This window comes from Wyeomyia smithii, chromosome 3, assembly GCF_029784165.1.
Source record: "Wyeomyia smithii strain HCP4-BCI-WySm-NY-G18 chromosome 3, ASM2978416v1, whole genome shotgun sequence".
Lineage (NCBI taxonomy): Eukaryota > Metazoa > Arthropoda > Insecta > Diptera > Culicidae > Wyeomyia > Wyeomyia smithii.
In genome coordinates, this window is record NC_073696.1 from 93,174,089 (window position 1) to 93,191,158 (window position 17,070).

Here is a 17,070-nt window from a genome sequence, read left to right on the forward strand (position 1 = left end):
TAATTTTTTTTTGAGAAAAATATTTTTTCAAAGGTGTTTATTTCATTGAAAATACAAAATTATTATTTACGACTTTGCTGAAGACGTCACACCGAATAAACAAACCGTTCTGGCTCTAAAAATGAATTTGTAATCATCAGTACCATATTCATTAAGCAGACAGTATGTGAAGTAGAGAGAACGAAAAATAAGCGCTCTGGAAATATGATACAGATTTGGGAAAAAGCCGTTGGTAAAAATAGAAATCAGTTTGAAAAATCAGTACATTAACACTTTTCACAAATTAGTCGTGGTTAAATTAGTAGCATGAAATGACATTTCTAGCTCATAAGATTATTTGTTAAATCTAAAATGACAATTAAAAAAATATATTGAAATTAGGAAATTTTGTATGGAATTGTTCAATTTGCTGTCTCAAATCCTGGAATGTTTATCTGGGCGCGTAGAACAACCGGGATTTGGGACTAGAGTCTCGAAAAAAATGTGACTGGATTGCAGTACATGTTAATTCAGCTTCAAGTTTCAAAACATTTTATCATTGCTACCGCATTGTTAGAAGCGGAGATCTAACAAAATCATGAACTTTTTTTTAATAGAGCTCAACATACCCTCTCACAGTTGAAAATGCAACAGAGTCCTTTTTTGGTACGAATTCGACGTTATTAACTGCATACTACTCTAGTACAACTTTTGAGTAGGGATTGATAGTAAAATCAGGCCAGAACATAACGTTACCTTTATGTTTACAAATGAATGGCAAAATCCGTTCCTTTGAGTATTCTGCCATGTAAGGATCACTTCATTATCGAAAAGGCGATAAAAGACTACACTTCTTTCCTGGTACATCGCTCACTGGCACTGTGAGACCTAAAGTCTTCTGGAGCGAGGATATTCCACGTGGTTTGACGATTGATTGAGTTGAGAATCGCATGTACAAACCAAATCAATTTTGCTGGGAAACCCTGTTCAAGCATAATCTGCCACCACTCGTTGCGTTTCACTAAATCGTACGCCATCTGGAAGTCTATAAACAGCTTATGTGTGTGCAAGTTGTGTTCTCGAAACTTATTGAGGATCTGTCCCGTCCCGCCTCAAAACCGCATCGGTATTCATAAACAAAGACTTACTGAAACAGCCTCAGTCCATGAAGCAGGATGCGAGAGAGAACTTGATGGTCGCCTCAGACCTGTGTCTTTTCTTGTAGATAGGGCATATAAGTCCTTCCAACCAGTTTTGCTGTTTCTAGATATCAAAATTCTTAACATTCGTCTCCCCCTGGAAGATGTGAGGAATAGTCTTCGTTATAAAAGTTATAGTGTTCTCCACTAGCAGATAACCATCTCTGACTTCAGGGACATTTCTTTCCAGATTCCAAGGAAAAAACAAACAACCAACCCTTATCCTATCTCCTAGTCTATTCATCTAGTAATCATGTACAGAGCTGCATAATGAGTAGAGATGTAGATCCGATTGATGTCTGAGAAATCATTCTCGATTGCCTTCATCTAGCAGTTTTTTCGAATTTCGAAGCACACCAATTAAATGTAGAGGGGGACTTTTTCACTTTAGAACCTTTATGTTTAAAACAATACTACATAAAACGTGGAATTTAGATTCCAAGGACGCAATAAATGGTTTCCCGTACGCTTGTTTGAAACATTCGAATAGAAGAAAGAAAATAAAAATTAAATGTACAACATCTAGATTTGAAATGCAAATTTTGAAAGCTTAGCTCGTGCTGATATAATATAGTATAAATGTAGTAAACTGTATGGTGGATTGCTATTACGTCTTTAATTAACGCGATTTCTCTTCAATATATATATTGCGGCCGTCTCAATATCTATACCTCTAGATAGGCCTGAATGGCGCTACGTTTCGCTATAAAACGAGTTTCCGATTAAAGGATACTGGAGAGGTGTTTTGAGTTTTCTGTGTTGGCACTTTTGTTCATTTTGAAATAGTGAAGAGTTTGGTCGATCTTACTCTGGGTATTTCCACAGTGCATATAATACTATCTTCTTCCGCTACCATCTCTTAAATTAAACTATCTACCGTAACTATCGTGTTTGATTCTATAGGGTGGCGGGCTTGTATATGTGATTAGTGTAGTTTTATCTTCTCCTTACAAATGAAAGAACTAATGTTAACTATTGTCTCACATTTGAACGGTTTTGTATGACCACAGCTGTGAAATCAAAGGTGGTTTAACTACACATTGGCGAGTATTGTTCACACTCGTGCGTTTGTCACTATATCTGGAGTATCGGTCAATTCCGTAAATGCGGTATCCTCGCTTTTTTCCTGTTCTCCAATGATACATCGACGCCCGCAATGGACATCGTTACGCCTAGGGCCTGTAGACAATTCAAATACTGAATTGCGTTTGCAGTGCGATACATGTTGTGGTTCACCTCAACTGCACTGCGATTTTGCCTATGCACCAGCACAGACTGGTGACAGAGAAGCTATTTTTAGAGGTGCACTTTTTTTCTTGTTGGTAGTCATACAAAAAGTGAGGAACCGACCGTATTTTAGCTTGTTACTTGCAGGTTGTACACACGATACGATCCGTTTGCGTGCCATTCGTTATGATTCTATTGATGCCGATCGGAGTTTTTATTTTTTCTTCTTTCAAACAGAATTGGCCTTTACGCGTTTTTCCTTTATTATTTACAATAGTTAAAATACAACCACAGCATTCTTATCTCGTAACACGTGGCGGTGCTTCCTAACGTCTTTTTTCTGGTTTGTGTAATGCGTTACTTTAAGAAGATCGTATGAGATCGCCTAATTGCTTTCCTACCATGGCTTCAACGAAACTCTTATACTCTATAAGTGGACTGTACGGTTTAGAATTTCCAAACTTGCAAACATTGACACGAGTGTATAGACCTACTTAAAAAAAACGATAGTTTGCCTCTTACACGATAGGCGCCGCGAATTTGAAAAGCATTTGCTTGGAAAATGGTAAATCGAAAATTTGACGTTAAAATTGTGTTCTAACTATATAGGTCACCATTCGATCAAAAAACTGTTAAAAAGTAGCTGCGAAAAGTAGGATAGTCCTGGTGATAGAATAGGGTTTTTGAATCCCGAAAGGGCGCGACGGGCCGGCCTCTCTAGTCGATTAGCAGCTCGAAGTGCACGGACCCAATGCGCTCGTGTCTATCGTGGATGATGTTGTGAGCCCAGGCTTTGCACTCGATGTTGATGATGATGCCACCTGGAAGGGAGATTGAGGAGAAAAAAGGTTTTAAAGCATTTTTAAATCCAAAGCTTTTACTTAAATGTAAATCCAAAGAGTTTATTCTGATTGTAATTGATTACTTTCACGCAAGTTTCACTCAAAATGCGTTTTGCAGTATTTATGATGTGCCACAAGAAAGCAATTTGGAACCGCTGTTGTTGCATTAACTATCCCATAAAGTTTCGATTTTCTTATTACCTGGCGAGTTGAGCTTCTCTTTGCCAATATGTGACAATTTAATGTTTAACGGCGCCAATTATAATCGAATTGTTGTTGTTGTTGCTTTACTCGCTCTAGCTCAAATTTAACTCTCAGGAGTCACGTAAAAATGGGAGCATGCAGAAATTTTGACCTCATTGTATAACAAATCACTGCACCAAGAAGACAGTTGGCTTACTGAAATCTGGCTCGGCCCGCTGCCGACTGAGCAACAGCTGAATTAAGCGCAACCAGGTTGAGCAGGCGACTCATTCGATCGCCGTGTTCCACAGGACCAACTGGCGAACAGTAGCACTGCATAGCATTGCTGAACATGACCGGACATGTTAGCATTTTTGTCCAGTACTGTCGCGTAGCGTTTGCCTTCAGCCATTTGGCCACTGCTATTAGCTGTGAGTGTAAGTGTACCGGTAGCGTGTGTTGTTATGTTTTGTTTGCTTGGTTCCAGTGCTTGCGGATCAAAAAATGACAAATGGAAATCCAAAATCACCGCTTCTATTCTAGAGAGAAAGAGAGGTATCACTGAAATTCATTGCTTAACACCTTTAAATTGATTAAACCCAACCGAGTGTTTTCCTAAATCTGTTGCAAAAAATACATTGTCATATGTCAAGCTGTCGTAATGCTACGTTAACCTTACGGTCGTGTCTTATAAACAACCTTTTCAACTATTTTGGGCAAAAATACAAGTGGTAGAGTAATGTACTGACATGCCTAGTTATAGACAAGGACATCTAGATCATCCAAGCATTGCAAATGGTATGAGCATACATTTTTAACGTACAAATTTTGCTTATCGGCGGCTTCCCGCGGACTCATAATGGTGTGTACATGCTTCACACCAGTGTTTAGTTATCATCGTTCGCACTGAAGAGTTAATTTGTCCTGTGCATATTTTGCAAGTTGTTGTCTGTCTGCTGACCCGTGTGGTTGTGTACTGGGTTTGTAGCAAATTTTATTGATCACCCTGTGGATTGAAAATCTAACTTAAAATCACGATTTTTACAGCTAGGTTTTACGTCAGGGCTGCGGTCATGTGATTTGGAGCAAACTCTCTTTCTTTTTTTCTGGCTGGCAAACGGCTGTAGAATGCGTGCCTTCGGTGCCAAGTGCACCAACGGGAATACTATAGACCCCACACGTCGTCCATAGCCTCTTATTCAGCCACTCCTCTCCTGACCTTCACGCGGTGCCAGCTGGGATGCGAGCAACCAAGGTAACATCGGGTAACCAACCCCGATGGGAACTTGACAGAACAGGAAGGCTCTTTTGAGTTTCCAAGCGTCTGTGCTCCATGCTAGGAGCGACTCAAAACGGCGTCTGTACTCCAGATAGGGGCGGCCGATTACCGTCTTCGTGCCAAGGGAAATGGTGCGCAGGCCTCACAAACTGCCACCGTAAAACACTCACAAGTAATAAACGAGGAAACGAAGAAATTCGGACTGGAACAATCAGCACAGACCCACGCGACGAAAACGGACGAACGATTGGAAATTCGGGACGTGGAACTACCCCGATCTCTCAAGTTCTACGGGAACCCACGAGTGCTCTCCGAAGTATTGAAATCCCGCAGGTTCGACGTTGTAGCACTGCAGGAGGTGTGCTGGAAGGATTCAATGGTAAGTACGTTCCGGAATGGTCATGCCATCTACCAGAGCTACCGCAACAAACATGAGCTGGGGACAGCTATTATAGTGATGAGCGAGATCAGGAAACGGCTGAGTGGAGTCCAATCAGCCCTCGAATGTGCAGGTTGAGAATCAAGGGCCGGTTCTTTAACATCAGCATTATAAACATGTACAATCCTCACCTCAGAAATATTGAAGACGACAAGGATGAGTTCTACGCGCAGTTTAAGCGTGACTACGACCACTGCCCAAAACATGATAGCACGATCGGTATCGGGGATTTCAACGCTCAGAGGAGGAATACAAACCGGTGATTGGAAAGTTCAGCGCACACCAGCTGACCAACGAAATAACTGATCGACATTGCCGTCTTCAAGAACACGGCCGTAGTTCCTGCTTTCAGCACAACCTCCTACACAAGTACACCTGGAGGTCACCAAATGAAACCGAAACACAGATCAACCACATTCTGAATAATTATCGCCACTTCTCAGATATCATCGACTTCGGATCCCATAGGCAGAGCCGGATTTAAGGGGGGGCCCAGGGGGCCCGGGCCCCCACATTTTTGGGGCCCCCACAAAACGAGAAAAAGTTCTTTTCTCTATCAAAAATGAGATTCAATCAAAAGTTCAATTTACAGTAAGAAAATTTGAACCGACCATTTCAATCTGAAACTTTCCTTCAGTGTTATTTTTTCGCGAGCGCCAATATCACAACCACATCCATAAGATTTCACCTTCGATTCTCTTGGAATGGCACACATTAACACACCATTTGAATCGAACCAGCGCGCATGGGAGATCAAGCAGGAAAGAAGATAATCCACAAGTTTTTTTAATACATTGCTGTTGATTCCGAAAATAAGTTTACCTGTCCGAATCAGGGATACTAGATTTGCGTTGCAAAATGCAGATTTTCAGAGTCCGTGTGCAGATTTTATTGACCTGCAGAAGTGTGTACCTAGTTTTTTCCTAGGTTCTGTAGATTATTGCCAGCGTAGCCTTATATTTGCGCAGTCTTTCTCAAATTGTGTGCAAATTTTTGCTTGCGGATCGCATTTTTTTCGAATTGCGGTAGGTTTTTATTTTTTAGATATCAAGAAAAAAAATCCGGATTTCGAGCAGTTGCATACATTTATTTATTTGAGCCTAATGATCTCGAACGCAACTGGAGAAAGGTTTTTATCGAAGATGAAACTGATTGAAAATAGGTTGCGTACGACTATGAAGAGTGAAAGGCTGTCAAACTTAGCATTGTTAAGTTGAGAGTACAATATTCTGAAGGAGCTGAATGTTGATTATTCAATCAATAAGTTCTCTGCAAAAAAAACTCGTGAGAAAAAATTCTAGCAAATTTTTGGTAACTTTTCAATGAGAAATAAGTGTTTTTAACTCGTACGATAAAAAAACGGGTTTGTTTTATTCTGGGGCCCCCACTGTAAACTGGGCCCCGGGCCCCCACAATCGTAAATCCGGCTCTGCCTATAGGACAACTAATGTCGACTCAGACCACTACCAGATGTGCCCAAAACTCTTCGTTGTTGAAAACATTCGATACTGAAACCCGCCCCGGTTAGATCTCGCGCGACTGGAGCAGCCCAACTTCGTCGAAAACTACGCGCAATCGCTCGAAGCTACGCTTGGAACACCATCAAAACAGCCATCAACAACGTAGCGGAGAACATCATCGGGCATGTGGTACGAACTCAACGAAACAAATGGTTCGATGACAAATGTAGGAAGGTGATGAATCAGGAGAACGCTGGACGGGCGGCTAAGATGCGCAGTGTCACTCGTCAGAAAGTGGAGAGACACAGACAGAAGAAGATGCAGCGAACCCAAATCTTTCGGGAGAAAAAGCGCCACTTGGAGGAGGAGGAGTATCCAGAGCTGGAACAGCTGCATCATTCTTAGGAAACGCGAAAGTTCAACCGGAAACTTAACGCATTCCGCAGAAGTTCTGTGCCGCGAGCCGAAATGAGCCGGGATAAAGATGGTAGTATTCTGACAGACGATTGTGAGGTGACCGAAAGGTGGAGGCAGCACTTCGACGAACACCTCAATGGCGCCCAGGCAGGTCATTGCGACGGAAAAAGCGATCCCGTCGGTGCGATAAACGTAGACGATAGGCGAAGTTAAGGATGCCATCAAGCAGCTGAAAAACAATAAATTGGATGGCTTCGGAACGGAGCTTAATAAAATGGGCCGGAAAATGCTGGCCACTTGTTTAAACCGGCTGATTGCAGGAATTTGGGTTACAGAACAGCTACCGGAGGAGGGGAAGGATGGGCTTTTTGCCCTATCTATAAGAAAAGCGGCAAATTGGACTGTGGGAACTATCATGCCATCACCGTCCTGAATGCCGCTTACAAAGTGCTTTCCATATCAATCTCCGTCGACTCTCACCGCTAGCCAACAGATTTGTGGAAACTTATCGGGCCGGCTTCGTGGAAGGACAGTCTATGACGAACTTAATCTTTACTATACGACTGATCCTCCAAAAATACCTTGAATACAAAATCATTCCGCACCACCTATTCATCGTCTTCAAAGCCGCGTATAACACTATCGACCGAAAAGAGCTATGAAAGGTCATTGACGAAAACGGTTTTCCGGGGAAGCTAATTAGACTGATAAAGGCTACGGTGAACGGGACGCAGTGCTGTGTGCGGATTTCGAGTGGATTGTCGGGTCAATTAAAATCCCTCAGGGGGCTTTGACAGTGTTATGGTCTCTCCTGCCTGCTATTCAACATTGCGCTACAGGGTGTAATGAATCGAGCGGACATCAACACGCGGAGTACGATATTCAACAAATCCAGTCAATTCGTTTGTTATACTGATAACATAAACATTGTCGGCAGAACAACTGCGGCGATGGTAGAACAGCACAACAGACTTAAACGGGAAGTAGCGAGGATTGGGATGCAGATAAATGCGTCTAAAACGAAGTTAATACTAGCCGGCGGAACCGAAGCCGACCGACATCGTTTAGGCAGTAGCATTACGATCGACGGCGATGAGTTCGAGGTAGTCGACGAATTTGTCTATCTTGGCTCACTGGTAACCGAGGACAATGATACCAGCCGTGAGATCCGGAGGCGTTTTATCAGCGGAAGTCGTGCCTACTATGGGCTCCACAAGCGATTGCGGTGAAACAGACTAAGCCCTCGTACAAAGCGTAACCTGTACAAAACACGTACAAAGTTGTTCTCCATGAGCATGAAACGTGAACAATGCTCGAGGACCTGCGAGTGCTCGAAGCAGGGCCGGATTAAGACGCTGGGGGGCCCGGGGCAAATTTGTTTGTGAGGTCCTCTTTCCTTAAAACATTTAGTTGTAACTTTCTGGGAGGTGACGAGCAAAAAAAAAAGGTCGGCCCAGGACTAGGGGGCCCCTTGAATCGGGAGGCCCGAGCATTTGCCCCATTGAATCGGGAGGCCCGAGCATTTGCGATGCCTCATACTGCCGAAGCCGTTAAAGCTTACATAGAATCGATCAAATAGGAAGTCTTTCTACTGCTTATGAAAAGCCATCGAAAAATGGCCTGATTCGTGGATAGCCTCAAAAGACTTCTAGCGTAACGGTATTCGAGCTCTACCAGAAAGATAGAACAAAATCTTAACATATAAAAAGGCAGCTCTGTTTGTCTGTTTGATCCATATAGGCTTGGAACCTACTGAACCGATCGGCGTGAAATTTTGTATATAAGGGAACCACATTCCTGTATAAAAGCCAAAAGTCGAGGATGTTGTCATTCGGATGAACCAATTATTTCAAACGATATAAACAAATCGCAAAGAACGGCTGTGAGAAAATGTCTGATTTCATCGTTAATCGAGAGGATTTACTTTTATAATTCTATTCAAAGAAAACGGCGACTGGAGTGCATATTGACACTAACAGTGTCTCCCGAGCCGTGACTCGAACCTATGACGACTGGTTTGTTAGGCCAGCATCGTACTTCGAGACCAACTTGGAAGGGTATGATGAACGGTTGGTTATAATAAGCAATAACGTGAACGTGGCTAAGTTATTGATTATTGAAAACTGAGAACATCAGGAGTTGGACGTTGAGAATAATTTGCCATTCCAAAACTTAATTTTCATGGGTTTTTGTGAAATTTCAGTTGATTATGATCAATTGCAAGCAACACATGGGCCGGACGTCCAAATATGCTACTTCGTTTCCATAATCAGTTTCTATGTAAAACCATGAAGCATATGAGTTTGTGTAAAATTAGATTATAAGTACACTGGTGTGCATATTTTAAAAAAGAAAACATTATTTGTTAACCCTATCCCGTTACTCATCAACTATATCTACAATTGACACAAACTGTATTGCATATTAAAGATCAATCTGTTCTCTAAAAAAACTAAAGAAATAGTTTCATCGTGCAAATTTTCAAGTATAATTGTTAAACCTTAATCAAAGTTTGAATGTCAGGTGATGTCGTAAAGACGTGAACAATCACGGTAAACCAGTGAAATCTCCTACTAACCCTACATGATGCAACTAGATGTTATTTCAGTACAATTTTTTCAAATCAAATCAAGGGACGGAACAAAAAATTACAGAACTTAATAAGCGCCAAGAGAAATCGCAGCTGTGGCTAATCAGTTGGATTATTCTATGTTGACTTTTTGGCATCACGCATAGGTTTCCTTTGTCGATCAGCTTAAAAACACTTTAGATACGACCATGCGTATTTGGTAAATTTTTTAACAAAAACCTTTTTTTTCGACCAAAGGTCAAATTCTACAAATGCAACTTTATGTGTCAACCAACACGTCCGCAAAATTTCGTTCCGATCTGAGGAGGGTCAAGACAAAAATAGCTCCTTTGACTACATCTACATCATGCATGTCATATGTTAACTTTGCCAGGAAAGAAAGCGGAGGAGTTGACTTTCCAAAGTTAAATTTGTGATGTATTATTAAACCGATACCAAGCTGCTCTGTTGAGGGTAAAATCAGACATATTGAATACCATTCAATTAGGTGCACCTTTATTGGAACAACCCGTGTAGATGAACATATCGGGAATACGAACATGCCATCAAACGAAAAGTTTCGTAATAGAGTTATCTGCTGCAAACTTTTTTAGTTGAAGTTTTATTTTTGCTTTCTGTAAAATCTAGTAGGAGCAATGTCCGTGCAAACGTTGCTCTGTTTAGGTGAACCTCGGCAATGAAATTTCCCCCCTAATTCTATTGCATTCTATTCTATTAGAAGCAAAACGATACTCACGAACTGGCCGCTCGAAGTGCACCGCTACCAGTGGGCTGAGGTATCCTTCCGAGTTCTCGAATGGGTAGTAGTAACCGGGGAATCCGCGTCGCGGGTAGTACTTGATTGGTCCAACATTTTCGATGTCAGCGGAGTTTTCGCCTTCACACGACACCCAAATGGTGTTCATCTAAAACGCACAATTGATAAAGCAGTTAATAAAAACGTGCTCGATTCTTTGCGAGTGGTGATTGCGATAATTACGGTGTGCTTCGCTTGCTGTTCGACAGTCTTGATGTATTCTTGCAGGTCGTTTGGCATAGCGCGTGGCAGATTGCTGCTGTCGTTGAAGAATGCCGGAACCCAGCCGTAGATTTTGTTCAGCTTCAGGAATACGCACGGAGCGCTCTTGTGGTAATTGTAGTGGTTCTCCAGTGTGCACGGACCGTACTGCTTGATGTCCACATCGCATACGGTCTTCGGTGGTGGCGGTTGGGTATAATCACAGTTGTAAATGTTCTGACCTCGTCCCGAAATTTGACCGGGTGTTCGGTAATCTGAAAATGTAAGGCACAGTTAATATCATTGAAGAGAAATTAATTTCTAAGAGTCCTTATAATGACCTTAAATCGCTCTCCTGGCACATTTAATTAATTCATTAAGTCTTAATAAACGCTCTTGATGACTAGCGCAATATTCGCTGCCATATTTTTACCTCTGCTCAAAATCTTATATAAGTACCTATACATTTCGCTCGTTTTCATTAGAATAGTTTTACCACCGTGATCTAACAAGGACAGAACAAGCTGACCTTAGAAAGAGATATTCGGTTCGCTCTTTCTGCGTCAAAATAATATATTCTCTAGACTAAAATACATATCGCGACACATCACGAGACACGAAATGACTGGTGGCAAAAACAATACGAAAATAGCATTACATCTGGCTCGCTTCCATCAAAACCATTATTAATTAGAGGTACCGCGGCATTCGCCGCTCGAAAATTCGTTGTCAATAAATAACGTTTTCAGCACAAGCTAAGTGTCCGTTAAAAATTGATTTGTGGACTGCAAATATATTTGCGCACACCATCTTACCTTGCAGAAAATCGTCCAGTGCATCTGTCCACTGTTTGTAGTTCTTCTCTTCGGTTCCTTTGTACCAGATCAGGGTACTTTCTACGTTGTCCTCGGAGGGTAGAGGACGGAAGCCAAGACCTGAAATGGCGAAATGATGGAATTAGACACCGCTGATCATCGAGTCGGATGTTTATTTATTGATCGATTGAACGAGAAAATGTTTATTTTATGTATATTGCCTGTCGAAATGCTGCATTGCAATCGTTTTTGCTGTCATTAGAGGAGTTTTGTTGTTTTTACTGGATTGGAAATATAAATCCTAAGTTTTAGTAAACTTTTAACGATTCTAGGTGCACGGACATTGACGGGTGGAGAATGTAATCGGACAGCATAAAATGAGTAGTTCTAATTTTTTGTGACTGGCATCAAACAGTTTTGATCACATCATTGAAAGATTTGAAACAATTTAGTCTAATCTTATTATAACATATGGCTACGAATGAAAAATATTTGCCAGGCAAAAAGATATTTGATGAGAACATGACAATGTCGCTCTACTTAAAGGAAAAGTATCCAATGAAAAAAGAGAAAACTAAAAATAATAAACTAGGTACTAATGATAACATTGCATTGTTTGTCTAACTCTCTTGCTCCATAAAAAATCTTAAAGCGTCAAGGATAAGCGAAATAATTTCGTTCTGGATCCAAACAGAACATTTGGAAAATCCACATTAAATTGAAAAACCTGATTAGAAAGTTTAAAAAAAGGAAGAGTAGATGGTCAGTTCTGTCGAAATCATCGCCTCTATGCATCGGCGAAGACCATTAGAGAAAATAATTGCAGTTGAAGCTCTTCAAATCGTCGCTAAAACCAGCATTAGGGCGGAAAGAATAACGCCAATTATAAGCTCAAAGGCGCCGTAAAACGATTCCAAGAATTGGAATAGGTCAAAAAGGAAAATGATATCAAATGCTTGGATTTATCAAGAATTGTTACAGACAGCAATGATTTGTTGAGTGCGAGTCGAGATCACAACAAGTTACAATCAAATTTTTTTGTGCAATTTAAAAATTCGATTAGTTCGAAATTTAACGTAGCAAATGTCGGAGACCGTAGACCATATAAGAATAAATCGCAAGTAATATTCAGCTAACCGTTGACGAGGACCAAAGAAAGGTGATGAGCATGAAACGATGAGAGGAGAAGATTTCAAATACTGGTAGCCTGCATACAACTGTACGGAATGTAATAAGGCCGATGCAAATTTTATTTTGAAGTAGAATATTTCTCTCAGGAAGTTCGGCTACATAGGGATGTGAAATGAAAATCTTAAACCGAAAATAGTGAAAAATATGTCCAATTTCAAACGCTAATAAATCGGTTAGTATTCGATGAATTTCTTTCATTCTTGCAGCAATAGATTGGAAAATCTTCTAAGATTCTTTCCAGAAGAAGATAATTGTAATTTTATTATTCACACTATTGTACTATTGAAAATTGTTAAGCCTTGTCAAAACGAAAAATTCGACCTCTGATTGGTCGTTATATGATTGCTTCCCAAGCACGGTCGACAGAATCATATACCTTGCAATTGAAAACATGCTATTTGGCCTATATAAGAGCCTGTTTCAGCCGAAGCCGCTCATAAAAGTTCCAGACAGCGACAATGAAGTCGTCCTCCCTTAGCAGCAGCACTAGCAGTGCAGTGGCTACCAGCGATGGCAGCAATGGATAGCGCACTAGTTGCAGCGGATTTCAGCAACGATAGCAGCTGGGCCAGCTGATGCAGGTACAGTGGATACCAATGGCAGCGTATAGCGGCCACAACTGTGGCATGGCTATGGATAGCGAACTAGTTGCAGCGGATCTCAGCATCGATAGCGGCCGATGCACTGAGGCACTTTAGTAAAATGCAGTCTCTGTGCGATAGTGGGCACTAGTAAATGCATTCAATGAAAAGTTGACTCATTTTGACAACACGTGAGCCGTCTAGTTTTGAGTGTTATATCAGCATTTCATTGTTTACTTTATCACAAGGAATGCTTTATTCGCCCTGTCAGCGATAACGCAAAGATGTAATCGGCATCTTATCCGATAGTAAAATGAACAACAAACTGTCCTTTTCAGGATGAAATAAAAACTTGATTGAAGAGTTAATATTTTCTAATGAGTTAATTCACATTTTTAAATTTGTAAAACTAATAAATTTTACTTCATCTCCGTGTCTTTACCGATTCTTCCCCCGCGTTCGGCTGTCGGTGCATGAAGCAAAACCGGGTAGATGAAGCAAGCATTTTCTTTTTGGAGTACAGTTTTTCAAGCACTCCTACTAGTCGAGCAATTTTAGTCGAGTACTCCTACTTGCAGGAACTCGTGTACTCTTTTACTGTCGCTGAGTAGCAATACAAAAGGGTTTTTTCGTATTGGTGCGTGCTTGCTGCTACTCAGGGGAATGCAAGAAGGAAAAAGAGTATCTCGAAAGCGTGTGCGCAAACGACTTGAGAAGCGTAGCATATGTCTCGTTTTCAAGCAGAGAGGAGGAGAAAGGTTTCGCTTCTCGCTCGCTTTGCAACGCTGCTTAGAACGTTTCCGTCTTTAGCAAAGATTTTAATGAGGTCAAGGGATTTGGTTTATCGATAGAATGGTTTGGAAAAATATCACTGAATTTTTGTGTTATGAACTTTTTTTGCAGGTTTTTGTGTTATGATTTTTTTTTGCAAGAACTCATATACTGAAAGTTGTAGTGTTCAGCAGCTCAGAGAATAAAAATTTTTAGAAGGCATTATGCAACTTCAATTATTGCGTTTTCCTTCACGAATAATTCACGACTTTCGGTTTTAAATTTCTTTAGAGTTTAGAGAGGTTACTGCATATTTCCCTTCTTCTCTTGTTTGTCCAATTATCCTCGACCAGGCTTAGGAATAGTACTGCGGTGCGACACTATACTGACGACTGGGCTCTCTTTTTACTATAACATGATCATGAATTAGCTAATCATGACAGCTCACATACAGCTACAGCAGGCACAGGCAGCTGGTGTTGCACACGACAGCTCATTCTTGCGTATGTATTTTGTTCGTTTGGTCATGACAACCTAGTTTGTTCATTTTGAGGATGTCCTGTTGGATTGACCTACGCTGTCGACAGCCTGCTGTCAATAGCGACAGCTTGAAAGAACCAACAGACATAAGAAGATGAAAAATAACAGCCCGTTTGGCATTGCATGTATGCGCTGTCGTCAGTGTCTGTTGAGTTGTGTACCGAACGTATGGGGAGCAGGTGTACAATACAATGAGAGCCGAACTAGTTTCACGGTGCTCAGGATACCGTTATTCTGAAAAAAAAAAATATACCATCAAAACGGTGATCGCCAGTTTGTTCAACATGATGTTCTGCATCTCTAGGTAAATTAAAAAAAAAAACGTTGGTAGCATGCGTGAGTAATGCCTATTTTGTGTTAAAATGACCGATATCCTTAAGAAATTTATGAAAACTCGACCAGTGATTGGATTAAGTCTCTCAAATTTCAATAAAACTTTCTAAGTACAGACATTTTGCCTATTTATAAGCAATTTGTATAGCGATAAAACAAGCCTAAGCTTTAAAAAAGCGTAACTTCTTCATTTCAATAAAAATATGACTGTTTTCTCGCTCACTTGACCAGATATTGGCCTCCCAGAATTTAATGAAACTTTATGGGTGAAGGCCTTACTAAACTAGGCAACTTGACATAATATTTTTGCGAAAATTTTTCTAGAAACATGTTGTCATGGGATGATGTTCTTAAAACTGTCTCAATTCCATTTAAAATTGAAAAAAAAAATCAAAAATATAAACGACTCAAAGAAAAACAAACATTTCAGATTTTTTCTAAAATAAGTTTTCAAATAGACAATTTAGCTCTCTTTATTAAAAAAGAACTTTTATTACTTAACAGTAAAGAATATCGCACGCTTAGCCTTGGGGCTAATAGCGGTCTCGATCAACTAGATTAGTTGAGAGAATTCGTTATCGATATTGTTTTTTAGGCGCTTTTTGTATGTGTAGGATAAGTACAACGATACACCGTGCCCCAGTGCTGAGTCGAGAAAATTTCCAGCTCGAAAAGATCCTTGAATCGATCGGGAATCGAATCCGATATCACAACCGTGTGGGAGAGCTAGCCGACCGACATCGCTAACCACAGAGCCACGGGGACCACAACACAGTTACTTAACAGTGTCCGTCTCAAAATGTTCAAATGAGTTTTTAGTAACTATATTGTTTATCTAGAAGACTTAGTTTGAAAAAAAAAACTGAGACTTTTTTTGAAATCGTTTATATATTTTTTTTAAAGCAATTTTTTCATTGCAAAATCTCAAATTCAACTTTTTAATTATATATGAATTAAAATTACACCAATTCCAAAGAAGTCATACCTTGTGAACTTTTCCTTATCTCTTGTCATTATTTAAATATAGCGATCTAAAAAAGGTTCAAATACTTCAACTCTTTTCAAATGTTAGTCTAGATGAATTTACAAAAAGAGCATGTGAAGTTGCCTATTTTAGTAAGGCTTACATTCATAACTGTTAACTGTTTACATCCAGTAAAGTAAAAAAAAGTTACTCCTTTTTCAAAGCTTAGTCTTGTTTAATTATTATGCCAATTGCTTATAGGTAGGCGAAATATCTATACTTACAAAATCCATTAAAATCTGAAAGACAACCCAATTACTGATCGAGTTTGTATGAATTATCGGATATCGGTTATTTTACCATAAAACGAACTGGCGATCATCGTTTTGATGGTAAATATTGTTTTGTAATAGCGGAATGGAGGCATCGTGAATTTAAAATTTGCTGTCACGAGAAGACAGTACTTTTCAGAAGGCTGTCCACGACAAAGCTTCTAAGAGTGCATCTTTCTAGGAATCTAGAATCGTGAGATAAGTTATAGCCAAAATACAAAGAATTGTGTGCACACTAGTGCCATATAGCGGCAGAACTCTCCATTGACCAAAAGCTTTGGACGTTCTGTGCTGAAGACTGCACCTTTGCGGGAAGTCGGAACCGCGAGATGAGTTAGCAATAAAATTTTAGAAATTGCGTTCATACTGGCGCCCGTAGTGGTGGATTTCCGCACTTAACTGTCCCCATTCAGAAGCATTTGATCTACTAAACAATTTTACTGATGACCGGAACTTTATAGGTCGTTTTATTCTATATTATTAGCTACAACATTACCAAAGACACCATTTTGAATAAAACCACATTTTTCAAATTTCCTTCATCATTAAGTGACATTTGGGCTTCAAATAGTGAGTTGACAACCTGGAGGGAGCGGCAACCTGGCTCCGGTCCTCACAAGTTCCTATCTCACACCATCACGAGTCGTATGACCAAACAGACTGCCAGCTGAAACATGGATACAGCTGCTTGGCGTTGTCTGGGCAATGTTGTCAATCCGACGATGATTGGCGTGATAATCATCTTTCAGCGATAGAGGAAATGTTTCGACAACCCGAGCGTCTGTTCATCATGGACGCATAGGGGGTTTACGTCACGTGGGTATCCGGTGATGAAAAAACTCAGAATTAGATCGGCCACATCTGCATTAGCCAAAAACAGAGACGGAGCCTCCTTGATGTCCGCAATGAACTTAGCGCCGACATTGCGTCT

General features: G+C 40.4%; 1 protein-coding gene across 3 annotated transcripts in view; it reads right to left on the reverse strand.

Annotated features, from left to right (window-relative positions):
• Positions 1 to 1,397: 1,397 nt before the first annotated feature.
• LOC129727083 (sodium/potassium-transporting ATPase subunit beta-2-like) overlaps positions 1,398 to 17,070 on the reverse strand; it is a 104,944-nt gene continuing 89,271 nt past the window's right edge. For all 3 annotated transcript variants that reach the window (XM_055684516.1, XM_055684513.1, XM_055684515.1), the window contains 4 exons: positions 11,428 to 11,547; positions 10,595 to 10,887; positions 10,352 to 10,520; positions 1,398 to 3,226 (listed from right to left, as the gene is read on the reverse strand). In XM_055684516.1, the coding sequence (XP_055540491.1) occupies positions 3,123 to 3,226; positions 10,352 to 10,520; positions 10,595 to 10,887; positions 11,428 to 11,547 (686 nt within the window). In that variant the 3' untranslated portion in view covers positions 1,398 to 3,122. The remainder of the gene's footprint in view (positions 3,227 to 10,351; positions 10,521 to 10,594; positions 10,888 to 11,427; positions 11,548 to 17,070) is intronic.